The sequence below is a fragment of the Thamnophis elegans genome, chromosome 2 (assembly GCF_009769535.1).
Source record: "Thamnophis elegans isolate rThaEle1 chromosome 2, rThaEle1.pri, whole genome shotgun sequence".
Taxonomy (NCBI): Eukaryota; Metazoa; Chordata; class Lepidosauria; order Squamata; family Colubridae; genus Thamnophis; species Thamnophis elegans.
In genome coordinates, this window is record NC_045542.1 from 52,802,990 (window position 1) to 52,830,306 (window position 27,317).

The 27,317-nt window shown below is 39.8% G+C and overlaps 2 protein-coding genes across 2 annotated transcripts in view; one reads left to right on the top strand and one right to left on the bottom strand.

The window, feature by feature from the left end:
- The window catches only part of HID1 (HID1 domain containing), a 68,928-nt gene extending 59,276 nt beyond the window's left edge, over positions 1 to 9,652 (bottom strand). The window contains exon 1 of the mRNA XM_032210836.1: positions 9,329 to 9,652. Coding sequence (XP_032066727.1) covers positions 9,329 to 9,394 — 66 coding nt within the window. The 5' untranslated portion in view covers positions 9,395 to 9,652. The remainder of the gene's footprint in view (positions 1 to 9,328) is intronic.
- A 9,270-nt stretch (positions 9,653 to 18,922) lies between these two features.
- Positions 18,923 to 27,317, top strand: part of CDR2L (cerebellar degeneration related protein 2 like) — a 34,687-nt gene continuing 26,292 nt past the window's right edge. The window contains exon 1 of the mRNA XM_032210661.1: positions 18,923 to 19,757. Within this exon, the coding sequence (XP_032066552.1) occupies positions 19,679 to 19,757 (79 nt within the window). The 5' untranslated portion in view covers positions 18,923 to 19,678. The remainder of the gene's footprint in view (positions 19,758 to 27,317) is intronic.

Below are 27,317 nucleotides of genomic sequence, written 5' to 3' on the forward strand. Positions count from 1 at the left end.
CTCCTTTCACTGTTATCTAAAGAATGGCAAGATACATATTTTAAATAATTAAGAAATTAGTTGTAAGAAATAGATTTAACTCAGAAATTATTGATATTAAGAAGTAAAAAGAATACCGCTGATTCTAAATACAATTCTTACAAACAAGATAGATTAGCAAGTGATTGAGGAATGCCATCCATTGTGAATATATTATCTGAATGAGCACTTGCAGGTGTGCTAACTGCTTTGTTTATAAACATAAAATACATTTTTAAAATGCCAATGTGGATTTCAGTTGCTTTAATAATTTCCAGAAAAACAAACTACTAAGTGAAATCCATATGGGAACAGGATACATCTGTGAAAAGAAGAGAAAAGGGATCTTCCTTTTTAAACAGGAAAGCAGGCTGCCTTAGTGCTGGATGTTCAGATAATGGGAAATTAAAAATAGGACAATGAAGATGCTTTAGTTTGAATGTTGAAGTTCTGAGTTCAAATCTTTGCCAAGACAATTCAGCTCAATACATACTATTTTTCACAAATTGTCAGAAGCTATAATGTTGTTTGGTTTGATTTAGCACAATCTGCAAAACCAGCCAAATCACTGTCAAACTAAACCTAACCTTAAATAATAGCATTATTTTTGTGACCTTTGCAATTACAGGCATCAGAATAGTTTAGGTGTCTTTTAAAATGATGTTTTTCAAATTAACTAGTTTTATTATGACAAAAACAATAGCTCAGCAGAAAAATAATGGTTAAGTATTCATACAAATTATACATGGTATCAAACAAAACAGTAAGTGTTATGTATTCACAAATTCAATAATGTTTGCAAGACTAGAAAGCAAGTTCAGGTTTGCAGTCGGATATTTGAAAATATTATAATTGTTTATTTTAATAGGTGAGGTTACACAAAAGGCGAATAGGGTGTGTACATATGTACACAGACTGTTATATCCAGCGGCTCGCATCTGTCAGCCAGTGTGAGAGCAGGAAAGCATAATTTGATTTTTATTTTGGCCAGTCAAGAACAACAATGTCAAATTTATTATTTGTAATTAGTTGTACAACTAGCTTTCACAAAATATTCCTAATTAGAAAACTAATAATATACAGACTAAATACAGAATTATAATTAAACTAGAAATAATTAAATATCATTACTAAATAGCAGAAAGATCTAAAGCTTCCCATTATAGAGTAGATTACATCTGGAAACTGAGGCAAAAATCCCTTAAAAGAAGACTCCCAAGAAATATTCCTCCCAGATTGAAGTGCCATCGAAGTCACTGCTGAATTACATGGAATTAAATTCCATGGAATATTACAGAGAGTAATAATAACCGATCCAATGGACAGAAAAGAAACAAAACTTATCAGCGTCTATTTCTAAGTAAACTCCTGTTCACAAGCAAAAAAAGAAATCTACTGACCTTCTTCAATAGAGTTGATTAGCTTAATAAACTACCTGTTCCTAGCTGGACCTGAACCTTGAATTTGGTTTGTATTTGGTTTCTGTTGACCTGGGAAAGTTTTAGGGTAAATCATAAAGCTAAATTTTAATATATCAGCTCACTTGCACTGATACTCTATGAAGGAAATGCCTTTTCTTTACAATTAAATTCAGACAATGTAGCCTGGTTCTGTGTCGTAAACAATGGAGTGAAGTGATGTTGAGCTTTATCTAATTCAATATATTTTATCTTAAGTTTCCATCCTCCCCCCTCCTTTTTTCGCTTTTAAATAAAAACACCATTCTATGTTTTGTTTTGGTTTTGGTTGTAGCAAGTATTATTTAACACAGCTTTACCTTCTCACAGTATTCCACAAACCCTATACTTTTACTGCAGTTATCTATTTTAGTTATATGTTGCATTTACACTACTGATTGTCAAATTGCTTGTAGTTTTATAGGTCTGAGCCAGATTTTAATCCCTGTACTTTGTTAATTTTAAATTAGGGTAATAATTTTACTTTATTTTATTCTATTGTTTTTCTTAATTTTTACTTTAGGAGGACTGTTATGTAAACAGTTTTATGCTGGCCTATAATCAAAACAAACCATTAAATGAAACCAATTGAAATGATAATTAAAGAGTGTGGTTCATAAGCTTACTGCTGTATCTTAACAGAGATCTTTTGGTGACTGGCTCAAACAAAAATATTCAAGGAGTGCCCTTCAAGTATGTACATATAGGTGTTTCTACCCACTTTTCCTCATAGCATTCTTCCCACCATTTCCCACACTTGTTCACTTCAAAGTCAGCAAACTATTTCAAACTATTTTTGAAAGTCAGCAAACACAGTCAATGGGCAAGTTAAAAGTTTAAAAGTAAAGTTTATATCATGGTTGCAATTCTTAATTTATTAACCCATAGTACCATGCTGGCGAACCTATGGCACTCGTGCCATAGGGGGCATGCAGAGCCCTCTCTGTAGGCACACGCATCGTCGCCAGCTGCTCTTCTGGTTTTGGGCGCACGTGAGCACCAGCCAACTGGTTTTCACAGGCACTGGAGCAGAAGAAAACGGCCTGAAAATAGCCCCCAAAACTAAGGTGACCAGACGTCCCGATTTCAGCGGGACAGTCATGCTTTATAACAATTTGTCCCGTGTCCTGGGGCGTTTTTAAAAAGTCCCAATTTTCTGGCTTCATGTTGAAAGCCCAGTGGATTTTCTTAAGAAATCCTAATCGGGGCAAGACAAAAGACACTCTGTCTAACCTCTCTCTCTCTGTCTCAGTACTTTCATTGAATATATTAAAATGTTAAAGCAACAAAACGGACCCCCCCGCCCCTTTTACTCACTTTTATAAGAAAAAATGACCCATTACCATAGAGCTGCAGGAAATACCTGGCTAGAGAGGGAAGCGACTGTTACTTCCTGGATTTTCCAGAGGGAAGGGGCACGGAGGTTGGAGGTCAGCTCGTGTGGGAAAAAATGGTGGCTCCTCATTTTTCTTTGAAAAATATTTCCCTGGGACTATTTAACCATTTTAATTTGCTCAGTTCTTTGTAATAACATCTACATCATTCTGGATTGACCTAGATTGGATTGGATTGTTCCTGCCTACTGTTAAGTGAGCTGGGTTTTTTTCTTTTATTTTTTAATGTATTTTAAAATAATATTTTATTTATTGTGCATAGGATTTATTAAAATAGTTTTATTCTGTGTGGATTTACATTAAAACTCCCTGTTGTTAAGCTTTCCTCAATTAACCTCTGAGTAGATTCCCACCAATTTCAAGATCCCAAGGGCACATCTTGGAAGCTACACCTTTGCTTAGTTTATAGATGATGCCTTTCCTTAAATATGAAAATAAATACATTTATTGTTCAAATGTGTACATCTCAATAGAAATGACTCTCAGGGGTGACAACAATCCACTAAAATAATAATATAAAACAGTAATTACAAAAACAGAAGCAACTGTTATGAAAATTATTATTAAAAAATAAAGAATAAAAATGGAATTATTAAGTATATTAATTGCAGCAACCACAATACAATACCTCGGTCCTTCTTTTCATTAAACTAGACATACCCAATTCCAAGGAATTAAAAGACGCTTGCTCCTGGGGAGGAAAGCTATGGCAAATCTAGACAGTATCCTAAAAAGCAGAGACATCACCCTGCCAACACAAGGGTGTCTAGTCAAGGCTGTGGTTTTCCCATTTGCAATTGATGGCTGTGAAGGTTGGACCAGAAGGAAGGCTGAGTGCCAAAGAATGGAGGCCTTTGAACTCTGGTGCTGGAGGAGACTCCTGCATTTAGTCCCTTGGACTGCAAGGCTATCCAACTGGTCAGTCCTAGGGGAGATCAACCCTGACTTCTCTTTAGAAGGCAGGATCCTGAAGAGGAAACTCAAAGACTTTGGCCACCTAATGAGAAGGAAGAACTCCCTGGAGAAGAGCCTCATGCTGGGAATGATGGAGGGCAAAAGAAGAAGAAGGGGATGGCAGAGAAGGAGGTGGCTGGAGGGAGTCACTGAAGCAGTTGGCGTGAGCTTCAATGGACTGGATGGTAGAGGACAGGAAGGCCTGGAGGAACGTGGTCCATGGGGTCGCGATGAGTCGGACACGATTTGCAACTAAAAACAACAACCCAGTTCCAGCAACCTTTCTTTATATGTTTTAGCCTCCTATTTTTCCTAATCTTCTTTGTCGCTCTTCTCTGCACTGAGCCTCAACATCTGATCACCAGGGGGTTGAGAGTTTATTGGGTTTTGTAATGGAGTTTTACTTCAGTAAATTGCCCAGAGTCATCATGAGTGAGTTGGGTGGCCATATCAATTTTCTTAATAAATAAATAAAAAATTTAAAAGAAGCAATGAATCAAGGAGAGAAGTAACCTAGAACTAAGGAGAAACTTCCTAACAGTGAAGACAACCAGGGGAACAGCTTGCCACCAGAGGTTGTAGGTGCTCCATCACTAAGATGACCAGATTTTCAGTAAAGAGGGACACCTTTGACTGGGGGTGGGGGCTTGATTAAAAATTGTATATAGAGCAAAAAAAATTTTCATACAACGCAAAAATACTATTGTAATATTTTTTTTATTTCAACATAACTACAATTTACAAATATAAATTGTAACTGTTGCCAAACATCAAAATTTTGATCACGTGACCATGAGGATGCTGCAATGGTCGCTAAGTGTGAAAATGGTCGCTAAGTGTGAAAAATGGTCATCAGTCACTTTATTCAATGCCATTGTAACTTTGGTCACTATACCACCTTTCTTGCCACAGTTCTTAAGTGAATAACTGCAGCTGATAAGTTAGTAACATAAGTGAATCTGGTTTCCCCATTTGACTTTGTCAAAAGGTGATTATATGACCCCAGGACACTGAAACCATCATAAATACGAATCTGTTGCCAAACATCAAAATTTTGATCGCGTGGCCAAGAGGATGCTGCAACGGTCACTAAGTGTGAAAATGGTCGCTAAGTGTGAAAAATGGTCATCAGTCACTTTTTTCAATGCCATTGTAACTTTGGTCACTAAGCCCATTATAGCACCTTTCTTGCCACAGTTCTTAGGTGAATAACTGCAGCTGATATTTTGTATTTTTTAAATTTGTCTAAGACAATTTTAAAAAAGGATTCTATCCAAAATAAATTGAAGTGAAACCATTTTTAAAAATTCTATGCACAATACTTTGAAATATATTGTGCATAGAATTTTTAAAAATAGTTTTACTTCAATTTATTCTTTGTGGATTAGTTTGAAATGTTTTACTTCAATTTATTCTGTGTGGATTCTTTTTTTTAATTGTCTTAGACTATTAAAAAAAAGATTCTATCCAAAATACAAAATACCAGCTGCAGTTATTCACTTAAGAACTGTGGCAAGAAAGGTGGTATAGTGACCAAAGTTACAATGGCATTGAAAAAAGTGACTGATGACCATTTTTCACACTTAGCGACCATTTTCACACTTAGCGACCATTGCAGCATCCTCATGGTCACGTGATCAAAATTTTGATGTTTGGCAACAGTTACAATTTATATTTGTAAATTGTAGTTATGTTGAAATAAAAAAAAATTACAATACTATTTTTGCGTTGTATGAAAATTTTTGTTGCTCCGTATAAAATTTTTAACCAAGCCCCCACTCCCAGTCAAAGGTGTCCCTCTTTACCAATCTGAAAATCTGGTCACCTTATCCGAAACATCCAGAAAACAGACTGTTTTTCGGGTCATTTTCAGACCATTTTTCAGCCCAAAAAATGGCCTGGAAACAGCCCAAAAATGGCCTGGAAACAGCCCAAAAATCGCTGAAGAATGGCCAAAAAACCAGCCAAAAAAACCAGCCAAAAAACAGGCACGTGCACACCGGGTTTCCAGTATTCCGGCACGCACACCTTCACACACATGCACGTGCATTCCGGTTTTGGCACCCTGTGCCGAAAAGGTTCACCATCACTGCCATAGTAAAATTTAACCGAACTCAATAGTTTGCTCTTTTGACCAGACTCGCCTACAATTATTTTCACCTTTTACCATTTAGAGGTACAGAATACAAAAATATATATTAGCAGGAGTAAAAAAAAAACAGAGAAAATCTTTTTTCTATCCTTATTTTATTTATATTCTATCTCTCATTCATGAGCTCGAGGTGACACATATTTTGCACTCCCTATTTTTTCCCACAGCAGGCTTCTGAGGTAGATTGGATTGAGACAGTATGGCTCTGTCTCTGCCCAAGAGCTCAAATTAACTTCCATGGTTGAGGGTGGACTAGAACCTGAATCTCTCCATTCCTACACTAATGTTTTCCAATGCTCCACACATTGGCTCTAAGGTTGCATTATTAACTTCTACTTTTCTGTTCTCTTGCCTCTCCATTCTTTGTTCAAACTCCAAGATATTTAACAAATACATAACAAAAACAAAGAATTATGAGAGCTTCAGGATTTCTTTAGTGGGTTTTATAGGACTTATATATTATCCTATTTGTTTTTCCTAATATTGCAAGTTCTGCCTATGGATCTATGTTTATTCATTTTTCACTATACACTATACAGATAATCCTCAATTTACAACAGAGGTGGTATTCAGCAAATTCTGACCAGTTCTGGAGAACTGGTAGCGGAAATTTTGAGTAGTTTGGAGAACCGGTAAATACCACTCCTAACTGGCCCTGCCCGCATCTGTTCTCTGCCTCCCAAGTCCCAGCTGATCGGGAGGAAATTGGGATTTTGCAGTAATCTTCCCCTGGAGTGGGGAGTGAATGGGGATTTTAGCAATAGCAATAGCAATAGCAGTTAGACTTATATACCGCTTCATAGGGCTTTCAGCCCTCTCTAAGCAGTTTACAGAGTCAGCATATTGCCCCCAACAATCTGGGTGCTCATTTTACCTACCTTGGAAGGATGGAAGGCTGAGTCAACCTTGAGCCAGTGAGATTTGAACCGCCGAACTACAGCTAGCAGTCAGCTGAAGTAGCCTGCAGTACTGCACTCTACCCACTGTGCCACCTCGGCTCTACAGTATCCTTCCCCTGCCAGGCCCACCAAGCCATGCCATACCCACAGAACTGGTAGTAAAAAAATTTGAATCCCATCACTGACTTACAACCATTTGTTCAGCAACTGTTTGGACTTACAATAGCACTAAAAATATGATTTACAACCACTTCTTCCATTTATGACCATCGCAGCATCCCTATGTTCCCATGATCAAAATTTGCGTGCTCGGCAACCTGCATATGTTTATGATGGTTGCAGCCTCCTTGAGTCATTGGATCACCATCTGTGATCTTTTCAGTGGCTTCCAACAAAGTCAATGAGGAAAGCCAATTTGCTTGATCACAGGTTGATTCACTCAACTGTGATGTGATTGATTCACTTAACAACAGTAGGAAAAAAGGTCGTAAAATTAGTCATGACTCACTTAAGCCCTGGATTAGCAACAGAAATTCTGATCCCAATTGTGGTCATAAATCGAAGACTACTTATAAAGCTACCACAAAGTCCTTTCAACAGAAAAGAATCCAATGTATTCAGCTGCAAGTAAATATTTCCCAGATATAGTCTTATTGAAGAAAATATATTTATCAGCACTATGGAAACTGCTTTAATTTCCCTCACCTATTGCCCAAGGTAAGCCCAAGTCTGAAAATACATGGACCTATGTAAAAGTCAAAGTAGATATTAAATGCTTCTGAAAAACACAACCTGTTCTATGAGATTGCAAGCATTACTTACCGCTTTTGCAACTGTTCTTAAACAGTGAAACCTGATCTAAAAAAAAATAGGGAAGAAGTGACCTGGCATCAGGTGCACAGGAGAAAGCAAAAAAAGAGGGTTTTTTTTAATGATCACTCAGCTTTCTTAAGGAAAAGATATTCTTTTGTTGCGAACCCTAACTGCCCATAAATTTAAGACAGAATTATTCCAGTGCAGAGAAATTAAAATTGACATTTTGAAATTAATAAGTCTCTCTGCATTACTTCACTATAACTGCTTCTCAGAATGGTAACTAAATTTAAGCATTTGTAATTACTTGTATTTTGAACCAAGAGTTCCACAAGGTAAATAGTTCTATATTTTCCAGATTCACATTTCAAACTTTTTAGACACAAAACTAGATGTTTTTTTTTAAGTGACCAGTTCTCATTCCTCAAATACAAAGTAAAGGCCTTTCTTTAGCAACCAGCACTTTAGACTTTCCAACCTGCTTCTATAGTGCGTGGGATGTTTCTGAAGTTGTAACAGCTGTTGTACTTGCCAGGACTGTTCTTAGTAACTCTGTTAGGTTTTGCCTGTAGGCTACTAGTTATTACTTGATAATTTTTCTCTTTGATAGTATCTCTGTGCACCTGACATCAACCTGAGGCCCTAAGCAATTTTTATTCTCCAAGCTTCCAGAAAAAAAATAGAAATTATTAGATTTTTAAGAATAAATAATGGAGCTCAAGGCAGCTTACATGGGAATATCATTAATGTGTTCCCATGAGAACAACACTAAGGAGTAGATTAGGTTGAGAAATACAGTAGCAACTGGCCTAAAATCAACCAGTAGGTTTCTCTGGCTAAGTACTTGAACCTGAATTTTCCCGGTTCTAGAACATTTTAACCACTTTTTCAGTCTCTGAAAGATCCAACATAGCTCAGCAAAATATAGATAAAATAGATGCCATTAACACAGTTCCATGATTCAGAGAGAGGCAAAGACTTGAGTTCCAATTCTACCCATGTTGAGATTGTTATTTTGGCGAATACTGTGGCTTTCTATCAATTGCACAGCATTACTAAAAGGCTATCTTACCGATTTTCACACTGTTTTCCTTGCATCTCATTCTAACCGGTTCTCCCGCTTCAGTCAGGTGGAGGTGGATACAGTTCTTAGGCCTAAACCCTGAAAGCTCTGAATGAAAGCCCAGGTAGCTTAAGGTCTGAACTTCAGGAGAGCCATAATGGATGGAGGGCTCCACCGATTTGTGGGGGTGCCACGTGAGGTAGTGGGTAGCAAACTGGAAGCCTATGGAGTCCTGATGCTGCAGGCAAAAGGTTGGCAACCCAGCACTGGGTTGTGGATGCCCGTGCCTGTCAAGGCTTAGCCGTGTCTCACGAACCAAAGAAACAGGATTTCTTCTGAACCATCCCCAGCTCTTCTCCATGGCGTCTCCGAAACCAATACCCCAGAGCGGCGGGGAAAAGAGATCCTGCTGTGACCCCAGCCGAAAGTCACCCCACGGGCTCGTTTCTGATAAAATATCCTGGCCTACCATCCCTCCGCCAAAGCCCACCTCAAAAGACCTCCCCCCGCTCGTCGCCCCCTGCTTCGAGCGCTGTAAAACAGCGACCTGGGCCGGGCTGTTTTTGCAAGCCGCTCACCTGGGTCTTAGTGGTGAGCTGGATCACAGCCTTCCTGAAGTTGAGCTTGGAGTCGGCGTTACCCATCCTCCCGCACCAGGATCCGGGTCCGCTTCCCTTCCCTGCTCCCGCCTTGCTCTCGCTCTCCCCTTCGCTCACTCGCTCGCCGGCGGTCTCTCGCTGCGGCGGTACCGTGCCCTTCTTTTTCTCCTCTGACGCCGCCGCCTGTCCCGCTAATCCCCCTCGTCCTCGCCCCCTCTGCCGGACGCGGTGGGCTCCATTAGCGCTGCTCCGTCCACCTGCTCCCTGCAGGCTGGCTGGTCTCCTCCCGCTTGTCAAAGGCAGCTGAGGCTATTCCCGGCGCTTGATCCCGCCTTCCCTAGTCGTCAGAGGCGCGGCTCCGCCTCGCTTTCGCTCAATTACACGACAGCCGCCTCCTTCCCTCGGCAGGGCTCCGGAGAGCCGCCGGCTGGTTCCTCCCTGCTGGCTGGCCAGTCCCGCTGGGTCGAGCGCTGTTTCTCCTTCCCCACCGGCGAAGGCGTCTCTTCGTCGTCGTCCCTCTTCGTCCGAATCCGACCCCCCACCCGTATCTGATTCGGCCCTGTGGCTTTTCCCCTCGCTGCCTGCCTCTTGGTGGCTCCAGTTAGTCGGAAATCCGTGTTTAAAAGCGAGTCAGCTCACGTCGGCGGGAGGGGAAATGCAGTTCTACAAGGTCCCCTCTTCCCCGCATTTTTCTTGGCTGCTTGCCCTTAAAATAGACCCTTAGGCATTTCCTCCTTTTAGGCGCACTTGTTTTGTACATGTTCATTATTTAATTATTAATTTTACACATGCTCATTCATTGAGGTTTCATACCCCATCTCTTGCCCTTCTCTCCTCCCATTCTTCCCAACCAACACCAGCCTGTGAGGTGGTAGAACTGGGCTGAGAGAAGATGACTACCCCCAAAGTGATCTTGCAATGGTGTGAGTGGCTTTGAAGCTAGGTCTCCTCTGGGCCAGTCCAAACCCTTTTATCTTGGTTTTAAAAAAAATGATACCTTTCTATTCACACTAACTCCATAAAGTTTATCCAGAGTGGGTCTATAATAGGAACTCTGCAATTTACAAGAGTCTCTCCCACAAACAAGCATTTTTTTTTGTATTTTGACAATAACAACACTATGGCAATAAAATAACTCAGTTTGCCTGCCTTAATTGTGTGCAAAATTTGTCAAGCGAGACAGCTTCCCCACTGTACCTCAGAGGAAGCGAAGTCTGTAAAATGATCCCTCACTTCCTTTCATTAGCCTCTCCTTGACATTATTTATTTATTGCTTCATGCCTTCTCCCTCCCACCCAGCAGCACAATATTCAATGAGGACACTTTAAAACCTTATTCTCTTTATAATTCACTCTCCATGTGTTTACACATAATCTGGATTGTTATCATGAAGTTATGTTTTTCCCCTTTTAAATATTTAAATTCTAGTTATTAACGATCATATTTTAAGCATAAACATATATTAACAACTTGGTTGCAGTTTTAATTACCTTAATTGAAGGAAGTGCAATCAATGTCTCCCTCTCTCTCTCTCCCTCTCTCTGTATGTGTGTATGTGTGTATGTGTGTGTACATGTACGTACGTACGTATGTATCAGGGGTGGGTTCCTACCGGTTCGCACCGGTTCTTGCGATCCGGTTCGTCAGTGAACCCGGAAGTAATTAACTTCCGGGTTCCTAGCTCCTAGCCCCTGTCGCTGGGTGCCTGCAGGGTTTTTCTTTTTAAAAAACGCCTCTCCGGAGAGGAAGCCCTGTCAAAGCGCACCTTTCCCGCCTCGGCGGCTGCAGGGACCACCCCACCGCTTTACCTTCCTCCTCCTCCTCCTCCCCTTCCGCCCGCAGCAGCAGCAATGGCAGCCGAGCCGGGAAAGGAGCGCTTTGGCAGGGCTGTCAAAGCGCACCTTTCCCGCGTCGGCGGCTGCAGGGACCATCTCGCCGCTTTATTTTCTTCCTCCTCCTCCTCTCCTTCCGCCCGCAGCAGCAGCAATGGCAGCCGAGCCGGGAAAGGAGCGCTTTGGCAGGGCTGTCAAAGCGCACCTTTCCCGCCTCGGCGGCTGCAGGGACCACCCCACCGCTTTATTTTCTTCCTCCTCCTCCTCTCCTTCCGCCCGCAGCAGCAGCAATGGCAGCCGAGCCGGGAAAGGAGCACTTTTGCAGGGCTTCCGCCGCGCCCCCAAGGACCGCTGACCTCGCGCTGCCGTTTCTTCTTCTTCCCCGGCCTTCCCAGTTAGCTTGCTTGAAGCTCCGAGGAGGCGGGAGGAGGGTCGCAGGAGTGGAAGTGGGGGGAGGTCTTCCCGGCCGGGAAGAGCTGAGAGGCTGCCGGCCCCTTTCGCAGGAAAGTTAACTTTTCTTGGCGAAATCCTGCCCCCCCCCCGCGTGGGTGAGCTGTCCTCTTCCCGTAAGCCGCCCGGAGTTACCTGTGTGTGAGGTGGGCTGCCCTATGCATTTGCGTGTATGCGCTGGAAAGAGAGTGAAAAAGAGAGGGAGAAATAATTATATTAATTAGATAGATCAGTCTTTCTCCACCTTGGAGACTTGAAAGTGTGTGGACTTCAACTCCCAGAAAGGGAGTTGGGAGAAAGGGAGAAAGGAGGAGAGAATGAAAGGAAGATGGGGGAAAGAAGAAAGAGGTAAGGAGAGGAGGATGGAAAGGAGAGAAAGAGGGGGAGAGAGGGTAGAAAGGGGAAGAGGAAGAGCAGGAGTAGGAGAAAGGTAAGGGAAGAAGGAAGGGGAAGGAGAGGAAGAAGGAGGAAAGTAGAGAAGGGAGGGAGAAAAGAAAGGGAAAATAAGGTGGTGTTATAACAGGAGGAAGGGATGGTAAACAAAGCAACCCAAACTGTATATTATAACCTATTAAATGAAATAATAAATGTATAAGAATGATAAATGTTAAAACACTTGTAACCAAACGACATGCTATATGTGATGATGGGTTTTTTTCTTTTTGTTTTGTTTTGTTTTTATTGTTGTGGGCATGTGTCGTCTGTAACAAAAAAAATTAAAAAAAATATTTTTATAAAAAGGTGGAGAAACACTGAGATAGATGATAATGAGGGAGGGAGAGGGAGAGAGAGAGAGAGACCATAACTAGATAGACAGATAGGCAGGCAGATAGACGGATGGATAGAGAGAAAGAGAGAGAGATAGGTAGGCAAGCAGATAGATGGATGGAGAAAGAGAGGGGGAAAGAGGGAGAGGGATACCATAACTAGATAGGCAGGCAGTTAGACAGATGGATGGATGGATAGAGAGAGAGAGGATGTATATAATTAAGGTGACCAGACGTCCCTAGCGAGGTCGCGGGCTGGCAGTAACTGCCGCGGCCTAGCTCCCCCCCCCCCTCCGGTCAATGGTGTCCCTCTTTATCAATCTGAAAATCTGGTCACCTTACTTGTTTAGGTAATTCTGAGGTGGTTGATGGTTCTGTGAGTGCCTGTCCTTTATAATTTTCCACATTGCCTTGATGGTTTTTATTCCAGTGACTTTGTCTTTCCTGTTCTTAGGCTTAGGAAAAAAAAAACTGGTTTCATTGGCAGTCTTTTTTTTTGGGGGGGGGGATTTTTATTTTTTTGGTGTTTTCCTAGCACTGTCATAGTTTGTGGGTGTGGGTGGGTGTGTAATGTCCCACAGTTATCTATGCATTAATAATGATCTAGTAATATTAATAATATCTAGTAATTAGTAATATCTAGTAATAACATCGTCTTGGACACTCCCATCCGGTCACATGGGCGGCAAGCCACTCCCATCCGGTCACATGGGCGGCAAGCCACTCCCATCCGGTCACATGGGCGGCAAGCCACTCCCATCCGGTCACATGGGCGGCAAGCCACTCCCACAAAGGAGGCCACGCCCACAGAGGTGGTTCGAACAATTTTTGAAACCCACCCCTGGACTATGTATGTATGTATATGAGGTCCCACTGCAGAATATCAAATGAAATATGGTAATTTTTAATTTGCCTTTTCTCAACAAAAGTACTCAAAGTGGCTAGAAATAATATGCAAATAAATTAATGTCATTAAATATTAAAACCCGTCCATTAAAAACCCCATTTAATAAAATCACATTAACTGGAAATGAATGACATCCCTTCCCAGCTTGACATTTGTATTAATAATAACTTGGCCCTAGTAAGACACTGAAATCTTAAATAAAAATTGTTGCGAGAAAGACTATAGGACTAGATAGGAATGGCTTCTATGATAGTGATTTTAGCTTTCTTAGTCTTTGGCTTTTAGTGTAATGAGGAAAAAACTACCCTTCTATGAAGATGGGCCAATGTGCACCTGGATCTTGCTTATTGACAGTTACTAGCAAGTTTCTCAGTATGAAAATTCTTTCTTACATTGGCACTGAGCATATGTACTCTATCCCCACCAGATTGTAATTACCCAACAAAATTTACTTCCTTCCTTGAACTACACAGCTAAAATCAGATGATGTCCAACTAACTCCATTGGGATTTATAATTAGCCCTAAGGACCATTGAAACTACAAACTCTATGAATTTTGGTCACTATATTAATTTTTTGAGGGGTGCAAGAAATATTTTTGAGGATTCAGTCAAATAATAGCCTCTTAACACGAGATTTTCTGCCTTTGCTAAGATAAAAAAAATTGTGGGAATTTCTGCAATTAGCTCAGGATATGTACTGGGATGAAAACCTTAACTAATCAACTCAGAAAAAAACTATCAGATAAAATCAGAGATACAGAGAGACAATGATGCATTAATTCAAATCTGCTTGGGCACAATGAGAACATGGTTGTTTTGTTTCTGATGGCTTTGTTGGACTGTATGAATAGGTATCAGTAACCACTATTATATTTTTCCTGCTTCACCTTTCAGGCAAGGTTTAAATGAACATAAACCTCAGAAATACTTTCACTGTTATGTAAAATGCTAGCAAGGCAATTGGCCTGAACTTGGACCTATAGCTGAATTCACTTCCATTCAGTTGGCACCTTAAAACTACAAACAATATGCCTGTTATCCATGTCTACTGCCAATTGTATATGGCTCTTTTCAATTACAAAATCTTTGTTTTCTCTAGGAATGTTAAATTGTCAGTACTTGCTAAAGGATCAGCTACTTCATGCAAGCCTTCCTACAAGTGATCTTGTGATCTCATCACTGCCAGGATGACCAACATCAATGATGTGTATCAAGCCTAGCTTTCCCCCAGAATTTCCCCTCCACATGACCATCTAAGATAAATGCCTAGGTTGTTTGATCATTCTCTGTGATAGCATTAATCAGGTCTATGTCTTTTTATCTGCAATTTCCAGGCATATTGAAAATGCGCCCTATTTTCCATTGCTTCCTTCCAGTCCTAGAATGTCCCCCTCTACTCATTCCCACATCTTGGGGAAGCGTTTGTAGTATAGCTTATTTTTAGACTTTTGAGTTATTTTGGAAGGCCACCAAGACACAAAACATTTGGGAAAGATAATATACAATGATCATGTACATTGTCTCTTTTCGCCATTCCATTTGCAAGACTCTCACAATTGCAAGCTGCCCAACTGGCTGTGCAATAAAGCTTCTGCACCTGCCAGTAGTTCTGATCCTGAGCATTAAGCAATGAAGTTGAAGAAAAGCCTTCTCTTTCCCCTATCTCAAGTCAGGAAGGGAGAGAAGTGGAAATTTCTGAAATGGGGGAGTTCTTAACAAAATTGCAGAGATGAAAACAGTATCTCCATTCCTGCTGGCTTGACTGAGGAGGTCTGAAAGGGGCAAGATGGAGCTTGGAGAAGGGAACAGAGTGAAGGTTGAGGCTGGAACCAATGGTTCTCCAAGGGCAGATGGCCATTATGTTAAGCATGTAAGAACAGTTTTGCTTCAGAGCCAAGTACAATGACAAGAATTCATTAATTTATGGAAATAAGAGAAAAATAACTATATTTAAAACACTAAAGTATATTTCTCACCATTACACTTGCAATCATCTATTTTGTGTAGCTTTATTGTTGTCTTTATTATTTAACAATAAAGATTCTAATCTATTGTAGAGTTGTCTTTTGAGATTAAACTAAGCCATGAAGCTAAGCCATCTGATCTGAGATTTATTACTGAGCCAGCAAAGTTAATTCAATTTAAATTTTAACTTGGTTAAAACTACGTTTGGCACACTTTTGAAATGGTTTTGAGGTTGAATGCAAGGCATGAGGCCACACATGCTTCTTGGCTATTAGTTATGCACTTCTATCTTAAATTTTAGGATTACTTATTCTCATTTTTTCTTATTTTTTCTTTGCTTTTGCCCTTCATTGTAATTCTTAAAATAAATCTGTTACATCATCCAGCAGTACCATATTTCATTAAATGCTTCTACTGAAATTATGGGATTATCCAAGACAATGAAAAAGCTTTTTATCCAATACCAAATATCTCTGCATTGTATTCAAGCAGCATTTGAATAAAGGTGCTTTTAATACTTTCAAAGACTCCCATAGACTAGGTTCCAGTATAGATATAAGGTAGGACCAAATTTGAAATGCTAATTTTATGTATTAAAGAAAAGCAAATCATGGTCTCATGAGTGAAAAAACCCTGTCAATGAAAATAGACAACAAATTGGGGGATATTTGGTCTATTGACATCATTATGTCAATTTTGTATGCATGAATAAGATTTTGTATGCATGAATAAATCTACCTACCTCAGGGTTAAAGCTGTTTAGCCTACTCTGAGTTAGTTAGACCCTATTCTCATTCATAGTTGTTCAATTGTGCATGAACCCAAACTTTCTCCTCACTCATATAATGTTTTCCTCATTTCACTCCCACCCCAGGAATGAAGAAGCCTACAGGTATCCTTAGTCTTTCTCCCATTATGCCAAATAACGAGTGCAAGGTGTGAAAAAAAATCTGTTATGCTTAACAGTACAACCTGTTATCTTGGAGATGAGGTTAAATTATCTACTTCAAATATGATCAGATGCATATTTTGAGTTTTAGGAACTATAATGTTCCCTTCTGGTTACTGGCTAGCCTCTGTTGCAGCCAATATTTTTTCCAATAATTTTCTTCCAATATTTGCTATCTCCTTGGCAACTTTTTAAAAAGTTTTTTTGTTCCTTTTTTCTCCAAAGGCACAGGACAATGAATAATACCTAATTTATAAATATATCTAATTTGTTTCTATAACGTTTTTCTATTTTCAACTACAAGCAAGATTCAATTCAGAAAAATATTGGAAAAAAATATTGGCTGCTGCAGAGGTTAGCACATCCAACCATGGATGTTCCCATTATTAGAAGGTAATGGGAACATCCATGATTCCCCAAACTCCCCACACTTAGTCTTGGAAATTCACTTAGTTACTCTTGTGCCAGTTAATCTCTCTCAGCCTAACCAATACAGGTAGTCCTCAACGTACGACCACAATTGAGCCCAAAATTTATGTTGCTAAATGAGAAATGTGTTAAGTAAGTTTTGCCCCATTTTATGACCTTTCTTGCCATAGTTGTTAAGTGAATCACTGCAGTTGATAAGTTAGTAATCTGATTGTTAAATGAATCCGTTTCCCCATTGACTTTGTTTGTGAAATGGCTGCAAAAAATGGATGTACATGACCTTGGTGCACAGCAACTACTGTCATAGATATGAACCAGTTGCCAAGCATCTGAATTTTGATCACATGAACACGGGAATGCGGCCAAAGCCAAAACTATGAAAAACGGTCATAAATCACATTTCTCAACGCTGTGGTAATGTAGAGATAGAGGAAAGGTTACATAGAGGCATGCGCAGCACACTGCCATGACTTAGTAACTGTTTACCTCAGATGTCTCTGAGCTCACCTAATTAACAGCACCAGGCACCACTATGAGCTATCAAGATATTCAAGACTCTACCCTGGCTGGGATATTTTTAAAAGATTGACAAGGAGAATACACCAATAACAATGCTGTTGCTATATACTCTTTGCTTTGCTTGTTAAAAGTGTATAAAAGTAATAAACTCTGCGAAGGGAGACAGACATTTTGGATGAACCCTGCTATGACTGTTTCTGAATCCATCATGGTAACCTTCAGCAGTCACTAACCGAACTCTTGTAAATCAAGGACTACCTGTATTGCAGGTGGCTGCTGAGATTATAAAATGAAGATCTTATGAATTCTGCCATGAGCTCTTGGAGGGAAGGCAGGATATAAAATAAATTCAGTTAAGTAACAAATCATGAGAAGTTGCTCCTGTCTTCAAGGCTAAGTACAAAAAACCACCCCCAAAAATCATTTGACAGAAGAAAGGAGTAGAACAGATTAGTTTGACATTTGAACAGTGAGTGGCATCATTCCTACAATCACAGTCCAGCTGAAAGTAACCAAGTCTTCCATTTGTAATTTATTGCTGATTTTGTTTTTCTTTCCACAAAAAGGCCTTTAAATAGAAAAAGACGTAAGATTTGCACAATGCCTTCTCTCTGATAGTGCTAGGATCCTCTGCCTGGCTCAGGCCAAAGTGGGCTTTGCCATGCCAAGAGAGAGATGCCATTGTTCTTGTGGCTTGTAGTAAAAGGACAGAAAATTCCTTCCAGTTACACTTCAGGTTAGCTAATAAGAGGGTGGGGTGTTTTGTTTTGTTTTTGTTGACATCTTTGAAATAAAGATCCTCACAAACAAAAAAGACCCAAAAAACCTTCATTAATAAAAGGTAGTGAAGAAACATGTTGTTCTTCTTGTTAGGGTCATTTATGTATGGAGAAATAGAAAGCTAAGAGCTTTTAGTTTTTGTTACATTTCAAGAAGGTATGAGATTTAAAAGCAGGGATATAAGATTCCCAATTAAGAACACTTTCAAGCCAGATATTTGTTTGCAGTTTAGGTAGGCTGCTTGACACAAATGAGGCCAAATCTCTCAGGCTCATTCTGCTGATCCATATAATAACTCTCTATTTTCATATTTTTTTAAAAAAAGGGAAGCAAAGGCACCGCAATGTAGTAGGCTGACCTGGGCCCACAGCTTGGATTTGATTTCTAAAAGAAAAGGGACTTCCGAGGTAGTGAGTACATTTGATTTACTCCGGAGAATGAAGCTCTCTAGCCCCACATACAATACTCTCTACAATACTCGCAACGACACTTTTTGTGTGGGTTGGAAAAAAGAAATACAAAAAAGCCAGACGCTCACGCTCGGGCCGCCGACAAACGCGACCCACCCATCTTATTTGTTTATTCTGTGCCATCTGTTATTTATCTTTTCAACTGCAAAAAGAAAAAAAAATCCCCTTCCAATGTAGCCATTAGAAAAAGCACCGGGACTGTTTTCCAGTCGGGCGGTTCTTTTACCGCGGCCGGAGTCATAGCGGAGATTTTGCCCAGGGAATAACAATGGCGAAGAATTGCCACCAGCAAGCGGTCCCAGCGGTCTCTGGAACGGCACCGCTCGCTCTTTCTCAGACACGCGTCCTGTGCGCGTCAAAGCAGCTTTCCAACGAGTGGGTAAACGTCCACCCGAGAAAAACCACTCCCCGCCTAACCACCGTTAGGGACTCCGCCCTTGCTCTCCAGATCCTGCCGGAATGTAAGCCACACATCCGCCTAGTCGCTTAAAATGCGCCTAGAATTCCTCCGATGAAAGAACGGGAGAGGGTGGGGGGGGGGACAGGGAGGGAGGTCTACCTTCCTCCCTTCCCGCCTCCTTCCCGCTCCCCTCCTGTTTTCCACGTCTTTTGGCATGGATTTTCTTGCAGCAGTTCCGTGCTAGAGGTCTCCACCGAGCTGTGTACAAGTCGGAACTGGCTGCATTACGAAGCTGGGCTCTTTCTTTTGTGCATCACCCAGTGAACTCGCTGCAAGAACCCTGCAGCAGCCAGGTTAACGGATTTCCATCCGTTAACAAAGAGGCCAACACCTGTCCTCTCTTTTCAAGAAAGCGCGGAGGGCGAGAAAGGAGGAACGAGATCCGTGCGCCGCCTCCCTGCTCTCTCCCTTTCTCCTTGGCGGAAAAAGCAGACGAAAAGTGACGGAAGGTGATGCAGACAGAGGAGAACAAAATGTGGGGCTTGAGGGCACCGCTGCAGCAGCACTGATTACAACTGAAACATCTGCAAAGCCATTGTTTGGGCCTCGGGAATCTCGGGATCTGCCCCTGTGGTTCATCTTCACCGATTCCCGCCTTGAAGTCTGGCGACCCATCGCTTTCTGCCCTCACCCGCGTCCTCGGTCTCTTGGAGAGCATCCTCTTGGTCTCCTCCTCCCTCCGTTTTCCTCCCACCCCTTGATTCTCCCTCTCACTCTGCAGTAGTCCACAGTAGTCTCTCTGGGAGGTCAGTCTTTCTTTGCTAGCAGCTCAATTTTGGATGCTTGCGGAGTGGGGTTCATGCTAAGCGCTGACAGGATGGATGAATTTCAGAGTGAGGAGGAGGAACCGTGGTATGATCAGCAAGACTTGGAACAAGGTAAGGAAATGTTTAAAAAAAACAAAAAAACATGAGCACCCCCTCCCCCCACCAGCTAGATGAGCTTCCCACGGGATGGCCTGAGTCATGACCCAGCAGATCTGGATAAGAGGAGAAGGAAGATAGATTTTTTTTTAAAAAGCATCTCTCTTTTTCTGGAAGTCCTCTTTTGCAGCATCTGGGCAACTTAAAGTCGCCAAATTGCATGTATGGCCATCCACAGTGCGCCCTGGGGACAACTTCAAATTAAAATGCCTCTATAGACCCAGAGGAAGCTTTGCTTTGCACTTGTTACTCTGTTGGGCTAAAACTGATGCAGATGTTTAGGGCTCATAGAGTTTGTACCCTGCAGAAATTCTTAAAACACTTGGCTGATTTATGTCCAATTAGTTTACTCATCCTGCTAAACTTTCTTAGTTGCGGTGGAGTCAATTGTAGTCTGTTTTAATTAGAGACATCTAACCAGGAAGAATCAGATTTTTAATTGCAAATATTCCAAGAGTAAGTGAGCCAACATGTTAAAAAGGATAATTTGTAAAATGCAGCAAAATATTACATTGCTTGCTTCCAGCAGTATTTTTTAATGAGTCACAGCAAATTCTGTATATCAGTTTGCTGAGACATAAAAGTTTTCCCAACTTGGGCAATGTCACACAGAATTTGAAAATTAATAAGTATTTAGACTAACATTTTGCAGCATTACAAAATTCTGGCTTGGTATTTATCTAATTCTTATTAGATAACATTATTATTATGGTTGGACTCGCACTCAGCTAGATTTTTAAACTCTATTTGGCATTTTTATTGATCTGTCTGGTCCTTAAGGCAGATGTTGTTGGATGGTAATAAAGCTATCATTTCAGGATTATTATTACATTTCCTAGAGGAGTTCTTAGGAAAAAATTGTTTAAAATATTAATAAGAAATCAAATTTTTAATTAAGGGCTGTATGCTGCCCTTAGTAACTTTCATGTGAGATGAGCATCTATACAAATATAATTAATTAATATATATTCTGGTTTAACCTTATATCAATTGCTGTTCAGTTGTCTTTATTATAGAGAAAGGGTCATAGTTTAGGATTTTTGTGTCACGCTAATTTAAGCATATCCTAAACTTTTTATCAAAACATGATTCTTAAATATAGTCATATGATGATCTTATTCAAGGATTATCATTTGTTCCATGTTGTTTGCATATATTCAAAATCCTAAAAGGAAAGATTAATTTTCATCCTCCAATAAACTTGATTAAGGTAAAGAACACATGAAAATATACAAGTTGGCCATTTCTTGAGTCAGCAGTAGTACATCTGCTCTACAGTAGAGAGACAGCCGAGGTGGTGCAGTGGTTAAAGTGCAGTACTGCAGGCCACTTCAGCTGACTGCTATCTGCAGTTCAGCGATTCAAATCTCACCGGCTCAAGGTTGACTCAGCCTTCCATCCTTCCGAGGTGGGTGAAACCCAGACTGTGGGGGCAATATGCTGACTCTGTAAACCGCTTAGAGAGGGCTGAAAGCCCTATGAAGCGGTATATAAGTCTAACTGCTATGTGCTTGATGACTATGAATGGAAACTTTTGCGGTAGTGTGCTCCAATAATTCTGCATTATCATTCGAACAAAAAGTAAAATTGTGCAAGATATGTGTTTGTATGGTACTATTTGGAGAGCTAGCGCATCTTTAAATATCAACGTGAATATGTGCTGAAGTGGTTAAGTTGTGAATACGCCAACTGCAGCCTTAGTGCAAGGTCAGACACACAGGTTTGCAGAGGTATCATGGCAGCACATCAGGTTGATAAACTATTTGATAAATTAATGACAAACAAATTTCAGAAATGTAGTGTTAATAGTAAGTACTAGAAATATAAATAAGTTCCTTAAAATCAATCTCAGTTCTTGGTGACTTCATGGAAATATTCATAAACATTATTGAAAAGAACTATTTTACAAACATTTTTTTTCAACAATTTTCATTTTGTGGTCTAATCCACAGGCCTGATATGTTCCGATGCTCTACTAAGGCTAACCAACTGTGAGGCAGGACCAATTTTGCTTAACTTTTTGACAGCAGCCAAGAAACCAGTGCAGAAAAAAATGTTGGGAGTACGTGGTATGATTGCATGATGCACAAAACTGTCATGTAATAAGACTATTGTACTACATGGAGTTGCATTGAGCCTGGCTAAGACTGAAACATTGATACTCATTGTAGTATTGTCATTTTTTGTTGGGAAGTGTGGAGGCTGGTATGATGCAATATGGTTATTAGTTATGGCAATATAAAAGGAATCTAGATGCTTTCTCCATGAAGGAAAAGCAAAATTTGGCAGGGTCTCTGCTCTTCAGATTAAATGCTTTCACTGCTAAAAGCAATATACTTTTAGAACAATGGTTGCTTTGTGAACTCATCTGTAAAAATATATTGTTGCTGCTTTTCTAATTCAGTTAATGATTTGTAGATATAAAGACTTTCCATAACTAATAGTGCTTTAAATAGAAGCTAACCTAAAGGGTTACACACACTATCCACCTCTTATTGTACTAAATTATATCTGATGGCAAAAGTATATGTAATATTTATAACATTTATTTGCATTTTCTTTTATTGTAAAGCTACTGTAGTTTGAATATTCTTATGATTGTCCCAATGGATTTGTAATACCACTTTTTATGCTGCTTTTTATTTTTCTGATTTCATTAATTGCATTTCTTTCCTAAAAACACTTCGTTCCCTCTTGATTTTTCCTTGTAGCAGACTGGGCAAATTAAAATTTGATATGAATAAAATAAATTAACTTATAATCTAATAGTTGATGCAAAAAGCAGTTTCATCTTATAATTTCAGTGTTGTCAATCATAATAATGAAAACATTTCTGTCTCATATTTTTGGCAGGTTATATGGATGGTATTGTACTAAAAAAAACCTTTCCCAAATAGATGTCATCTAAATGTGTTGTAATGTGATTTGCATTATCTCCAACCAGCAGGGTCAAAAAATTCTATAGGCTCTAAATTTGGGTGAAATTGGTGTTAAGACGAACGCAATTCCAATACAATTCCACAAAGCCTTTGGTATAGCCTCCAAAATATACTGTTGAATTAGCATCTTTAATGAAAGAGAAAGGGAATATTAAATAAGGAAAAAAATCCCATGAACTGTCTGAATTAACTACAGTCAAATAGCAAAATATCATGAGAGATGAAAACATTTGGAATAAGAATGATTTTCTGGGGCTTCTTCCAGCTCTTCAGTTCTCTAGTTTGGCCGATGTGTTTTCCATAGACAATATTACTTATTGATTTTTACGCAATGGACATGTGAATTACTTCTTTGCATAGGATTAGATTCTTTTCAATTTAAATTCAGTGAATATGGGTAATGGATCAACAAAAATGATCTTATTTTGTTTCTACCGGTAAAAACCTCTTTTCTTTATACTTTACATCTTTCATTGTAAAAAAAAAAACAGCTAGAGGCAGTGATGTAACAGCCGATTTAAACAGGACCAATAATTATTGACTTTGCTGGGTTTTGACTGAACAGTAATACATGCATCCAAACACAACAACAGCCTGTAGGAAAAAAATAGTTTGTTGAAATGTGTATCTTCATATATGTAATCATTCCTCCCATTCCTATTTGCTGAAGAAAGGTATTCTGGGATTGAAGTATTGTTCCTTGCTCCTTTCAGGAAGTACTATGATTAGAATGCATGAACAGGGGAAGAACTACGGAGGGAAGTGGCGACAGTGAGCTGTGTTTATGTCAGCTGGAAGATGATGATGTGGCTCCTTTGACATAATCCAGCAGCTTTCCAAGGAATGTTTGCTAAGAGTTGTCAAGGGAGAAGAGAATTAGGAAATTTGACTGTGAAGAATCAAATAACATTTTCTAAACCTTTGAGTCTTGCCTGTTTCACAATTAACGCTTCTTTAAAATGAATTGCAGTTGGATGCCAAAAAACACCTGGCACTTGCTGGATTTGATAGTTGTGTTCAAGAGCATGACACACACATCTCCTTTTGTAATCTATTTCTATATATTGTATCCCACTCAGTGCCAGTCACCTTTGAAGACTTGGTGTGCTTTGTTCCCCATTTCATTCTCACAGCAACCTTATGAAATGGATTAGGCTGACACAAAACAATTATTCCAGATTTACCAGGACAGCATATTTTAATTTCTTATACATAATTACACAGATTAGTTACCATAATCTAGATCAGATCTGCACAACATACAGCCTCACCAACCTGCTTTGTATAGCCAAGCCGGCATTTCTTTAAAACTCAATAAATCTGTTACCACCACCCCCTCCAAAAAACATGCTGCCAATCACTTCCAGGCCTCACTAACACCCCCAGCTCCATCACCATTCTGCCATTAGTCATCCAGCAGCCATATGCGTGCCAGGTATTGTCACCTGTGGCTATTTTTAAATAAAAACATTCATTGTTACTCTCTTAAGTTGTCCAGGTCTAGTCTAGATCATCCTCTAAGATCGGTTTCATTTAGCAATGAAAAAGTTAGTTGCATTGTGGCAAAAATATGTGAAGGCTCTGAATTATTTTTCCATCTTTTTCTCCATGATGTTTTTGTATCATTTTCTGAAAATAGAAAATATTTTGAAACAGTTAAAAAATGCCCTCCAATGATAAACTTATTTTAGAATAATAAATACCATAAAACCAATTTTCATATGTGCTATCCTCCCTTTGTCCCAGGTACTTTCTGTTCGTTTGCAGTAGGAAAAGATTTGACTATCCAGGACCTCCTGTCCCATACATGTAGGAGAAGCAGGGCAGTGCTCTTCTCCAGCCAAAAGTCAGGTGCATTTCTATGCAACCAGCTTGGGGAAGTTAAATTCCAAAGAAAGTATTTAGTCACTGATTTGATTGTAGCTTTGTATAGCAATAGAATTTAGACTTATATACTGCTTCGCAGTGCTTTAGATCCCCCTCTAAGCGGTTTACAGAGTCAGCATATTTCCCTCAACAATCTGGTGCTTGGGCATATGCAAGATCCAGAGTATTTTTTCTAAATAACTGTTTATGTGTGCCCATCCTGTTCCACAAACTTATCATTTTGGTTGTCTCTCAATTTGATATCTTAATGTGATGGAGCAGGTTCAATGATTCCTACCTGAGAAGTATAAATGTTGAATCCTTAATCTTTACTGTTTTCATATTAAGTTATGTGAAGCCAGATTTCCTTCCATGAAACAGCCATTTGATGAGTGCAAAATCTTTCAAATTAAGTGATTTAAGATTGAAATGGACTATTCTTACATCACAGGCACAATTCAGAAGTGGTTCTAAGGTTAGCAAAAGTGTTTCAGTCTTGAAATGGGCCCACATTAAAATTAAATGGTTTGATTAATTTGCTATGGGCCTTAAGGCTATTGAAATATTTGCAGGTTTAAAAAACTTTTAAAAAGAGCTTAACACCTCTAGCTTTTTATTGGATTTCATTGATAAGAGGCATGCTACTTAAAAATACAAAAGACCATTTTGAAGTCTTAGCTTGCCATTCCTAAATTTTCTACTGCTCAAATGTATGGATCACGTTGTATGATTGTAAATAAAGGAATGGTGAAATAGCAGCATGAAATATTGTTGACAAAGTCTTAAATCACAAATGTATTGGTGATTCTGGAAAATTAATGTTGGTCTATTGTTGCAAAGACAACTGGGAGTTTATTATGCATTCAAAGCAGATTAAACATTTTTTGAATTGAAAAAGCTTATAGAATAAACCAGAAGCAGAAGTCAAAAAGCTAAACAAAAAGCTATGGTAACTACTTCATTTGAAGAAAATCTTCAGAAAAGTATGTTATTGGAGGTAAGCATTTATTTACTCCTGGATTAATAAAGCCAAAATAAAGATTCTAATCTCTATTTAAGGGGATAAGGGTGTTGGAAGAAGTGTCCATTTGGGTTTTGTTCCAAGTGGTGGACAGGATCACAATTGATTTTTGGGGTCCTAAGCAAAATAAGCATATGGAAGCTGAATATATATTTATACCCTCTCATGGGCCCCACCTTAGAGCTTCCTGTTCCGGTTTAATTGGTTGTCAGACTCTCATGGGGACATTCAGGAGTAACTTTTTAGGTTGTCTTGAGTCCCAGGCTTGGTTGAATCTTGCTGAGTGATGATGTAATAAAGAGGGTTTGGGGCAATTCCTATTATGGCTGAGGGCCAATCCTACCTTTGTTGGATCTTGGGTGAGGGTATTTACTTATGAATAGACCTAGCCATCTCTTTATATCTTAAGTGCTGACATCTGCTGTGGGCTATTGAGGAGGGTAGGGGTGAGTGAGTCTGCTTCCTGCCTAAAAAAACATGTTTCTCCATTTCTCATCCAGGGAAATATAATATTCTGCTTTTTTAATATTTCCTATAATATTTCATTCTTCTAGGAGAGGGGTGGGTGCTAACTTTCTTCAGGGGGAACTGAAGTATGAAAGAGGTGAAGCAGTATTGGGTTATGTATCATCTCAGTTTTATGCTTGGAATCCTGTTCACCACACATATGGTAGTTATCAAAATAAACTTAAAATGCTAATCAACACAAAGAAAATTACTAGTAATAGAGATTTCAAAGAAGGTGCTAAAATAGTATTAGAAAATGTTCTTACTAGAGCTCAGCAATAAGGAAAATACTTTTATGAAGATCCTTTTGCAGCCTTTCTACATTTTAATAATAAGGAATCAGTTCTAAGAAGGTGAATTGAATTGAATTGAATTTTATTATTTGTATGCCGCCCTTCTCCGGGAAGGACTCAGGGCGGCGAACAACTCAAAAAGGGGAACATAGAACAGAATACAGATAATTAAAATAAGCAAGAATCACGCAACCACACAAGTCGAGAGGGGAGGGGAACTCATCAACCCCAGGCCTGCCGGCAAAGCCAGGTTTTGACGGCTTTTCGGAAGGCCTGGAGAGAGGTGAGGGTCCAAATCCCTGCGGGGAGTTCGTTCCAGAGGGCCGGAGCTGCCACAGAGAAGGCCCTCCCCCGGGTAGTAGCCAGGTGGCATTGGCTAGTAGACGGAACCCGGAGGAGGCCAACCCTGTGTGATCTAATGGGTCTTTGGGAGGTAATTGGCAGCAGGCGGTCTCTCAAGTGGAAAGCCTGTTAAAGCAAAAAGGCCACTGGATTTCAATATTTTAAATTTTCTCTTTGGAAACTTAAGGACAAAATTATGAACACAGTTTAGAGTTCCAAAGGCTTTTATATTATGCATTGAATATGCATTTTTTAACCCAATAGCAGGATCTAGAGGAAATGGTTTCCTAGAACTTGTTACCATTAATGGAAGATTTCACATGGTTGGATGTAACTGATATTGGTTAAACTAAACAACCTATCATTCGCCCTGGAGGTGGATATATCACATCTGCGCATGTGCGAGGTGGGATGGCCGCTGGCTTCCCTTGCTCCGTCCGGTGGAGCAGAAAAACGCCAAAATAAACCGGCGCTTTGGGTCGGAGCCTTACAAAAAGGGGTCCCCACAACTGAGCGAGATCCAGGGGACCTGAATAAATGATTTCCT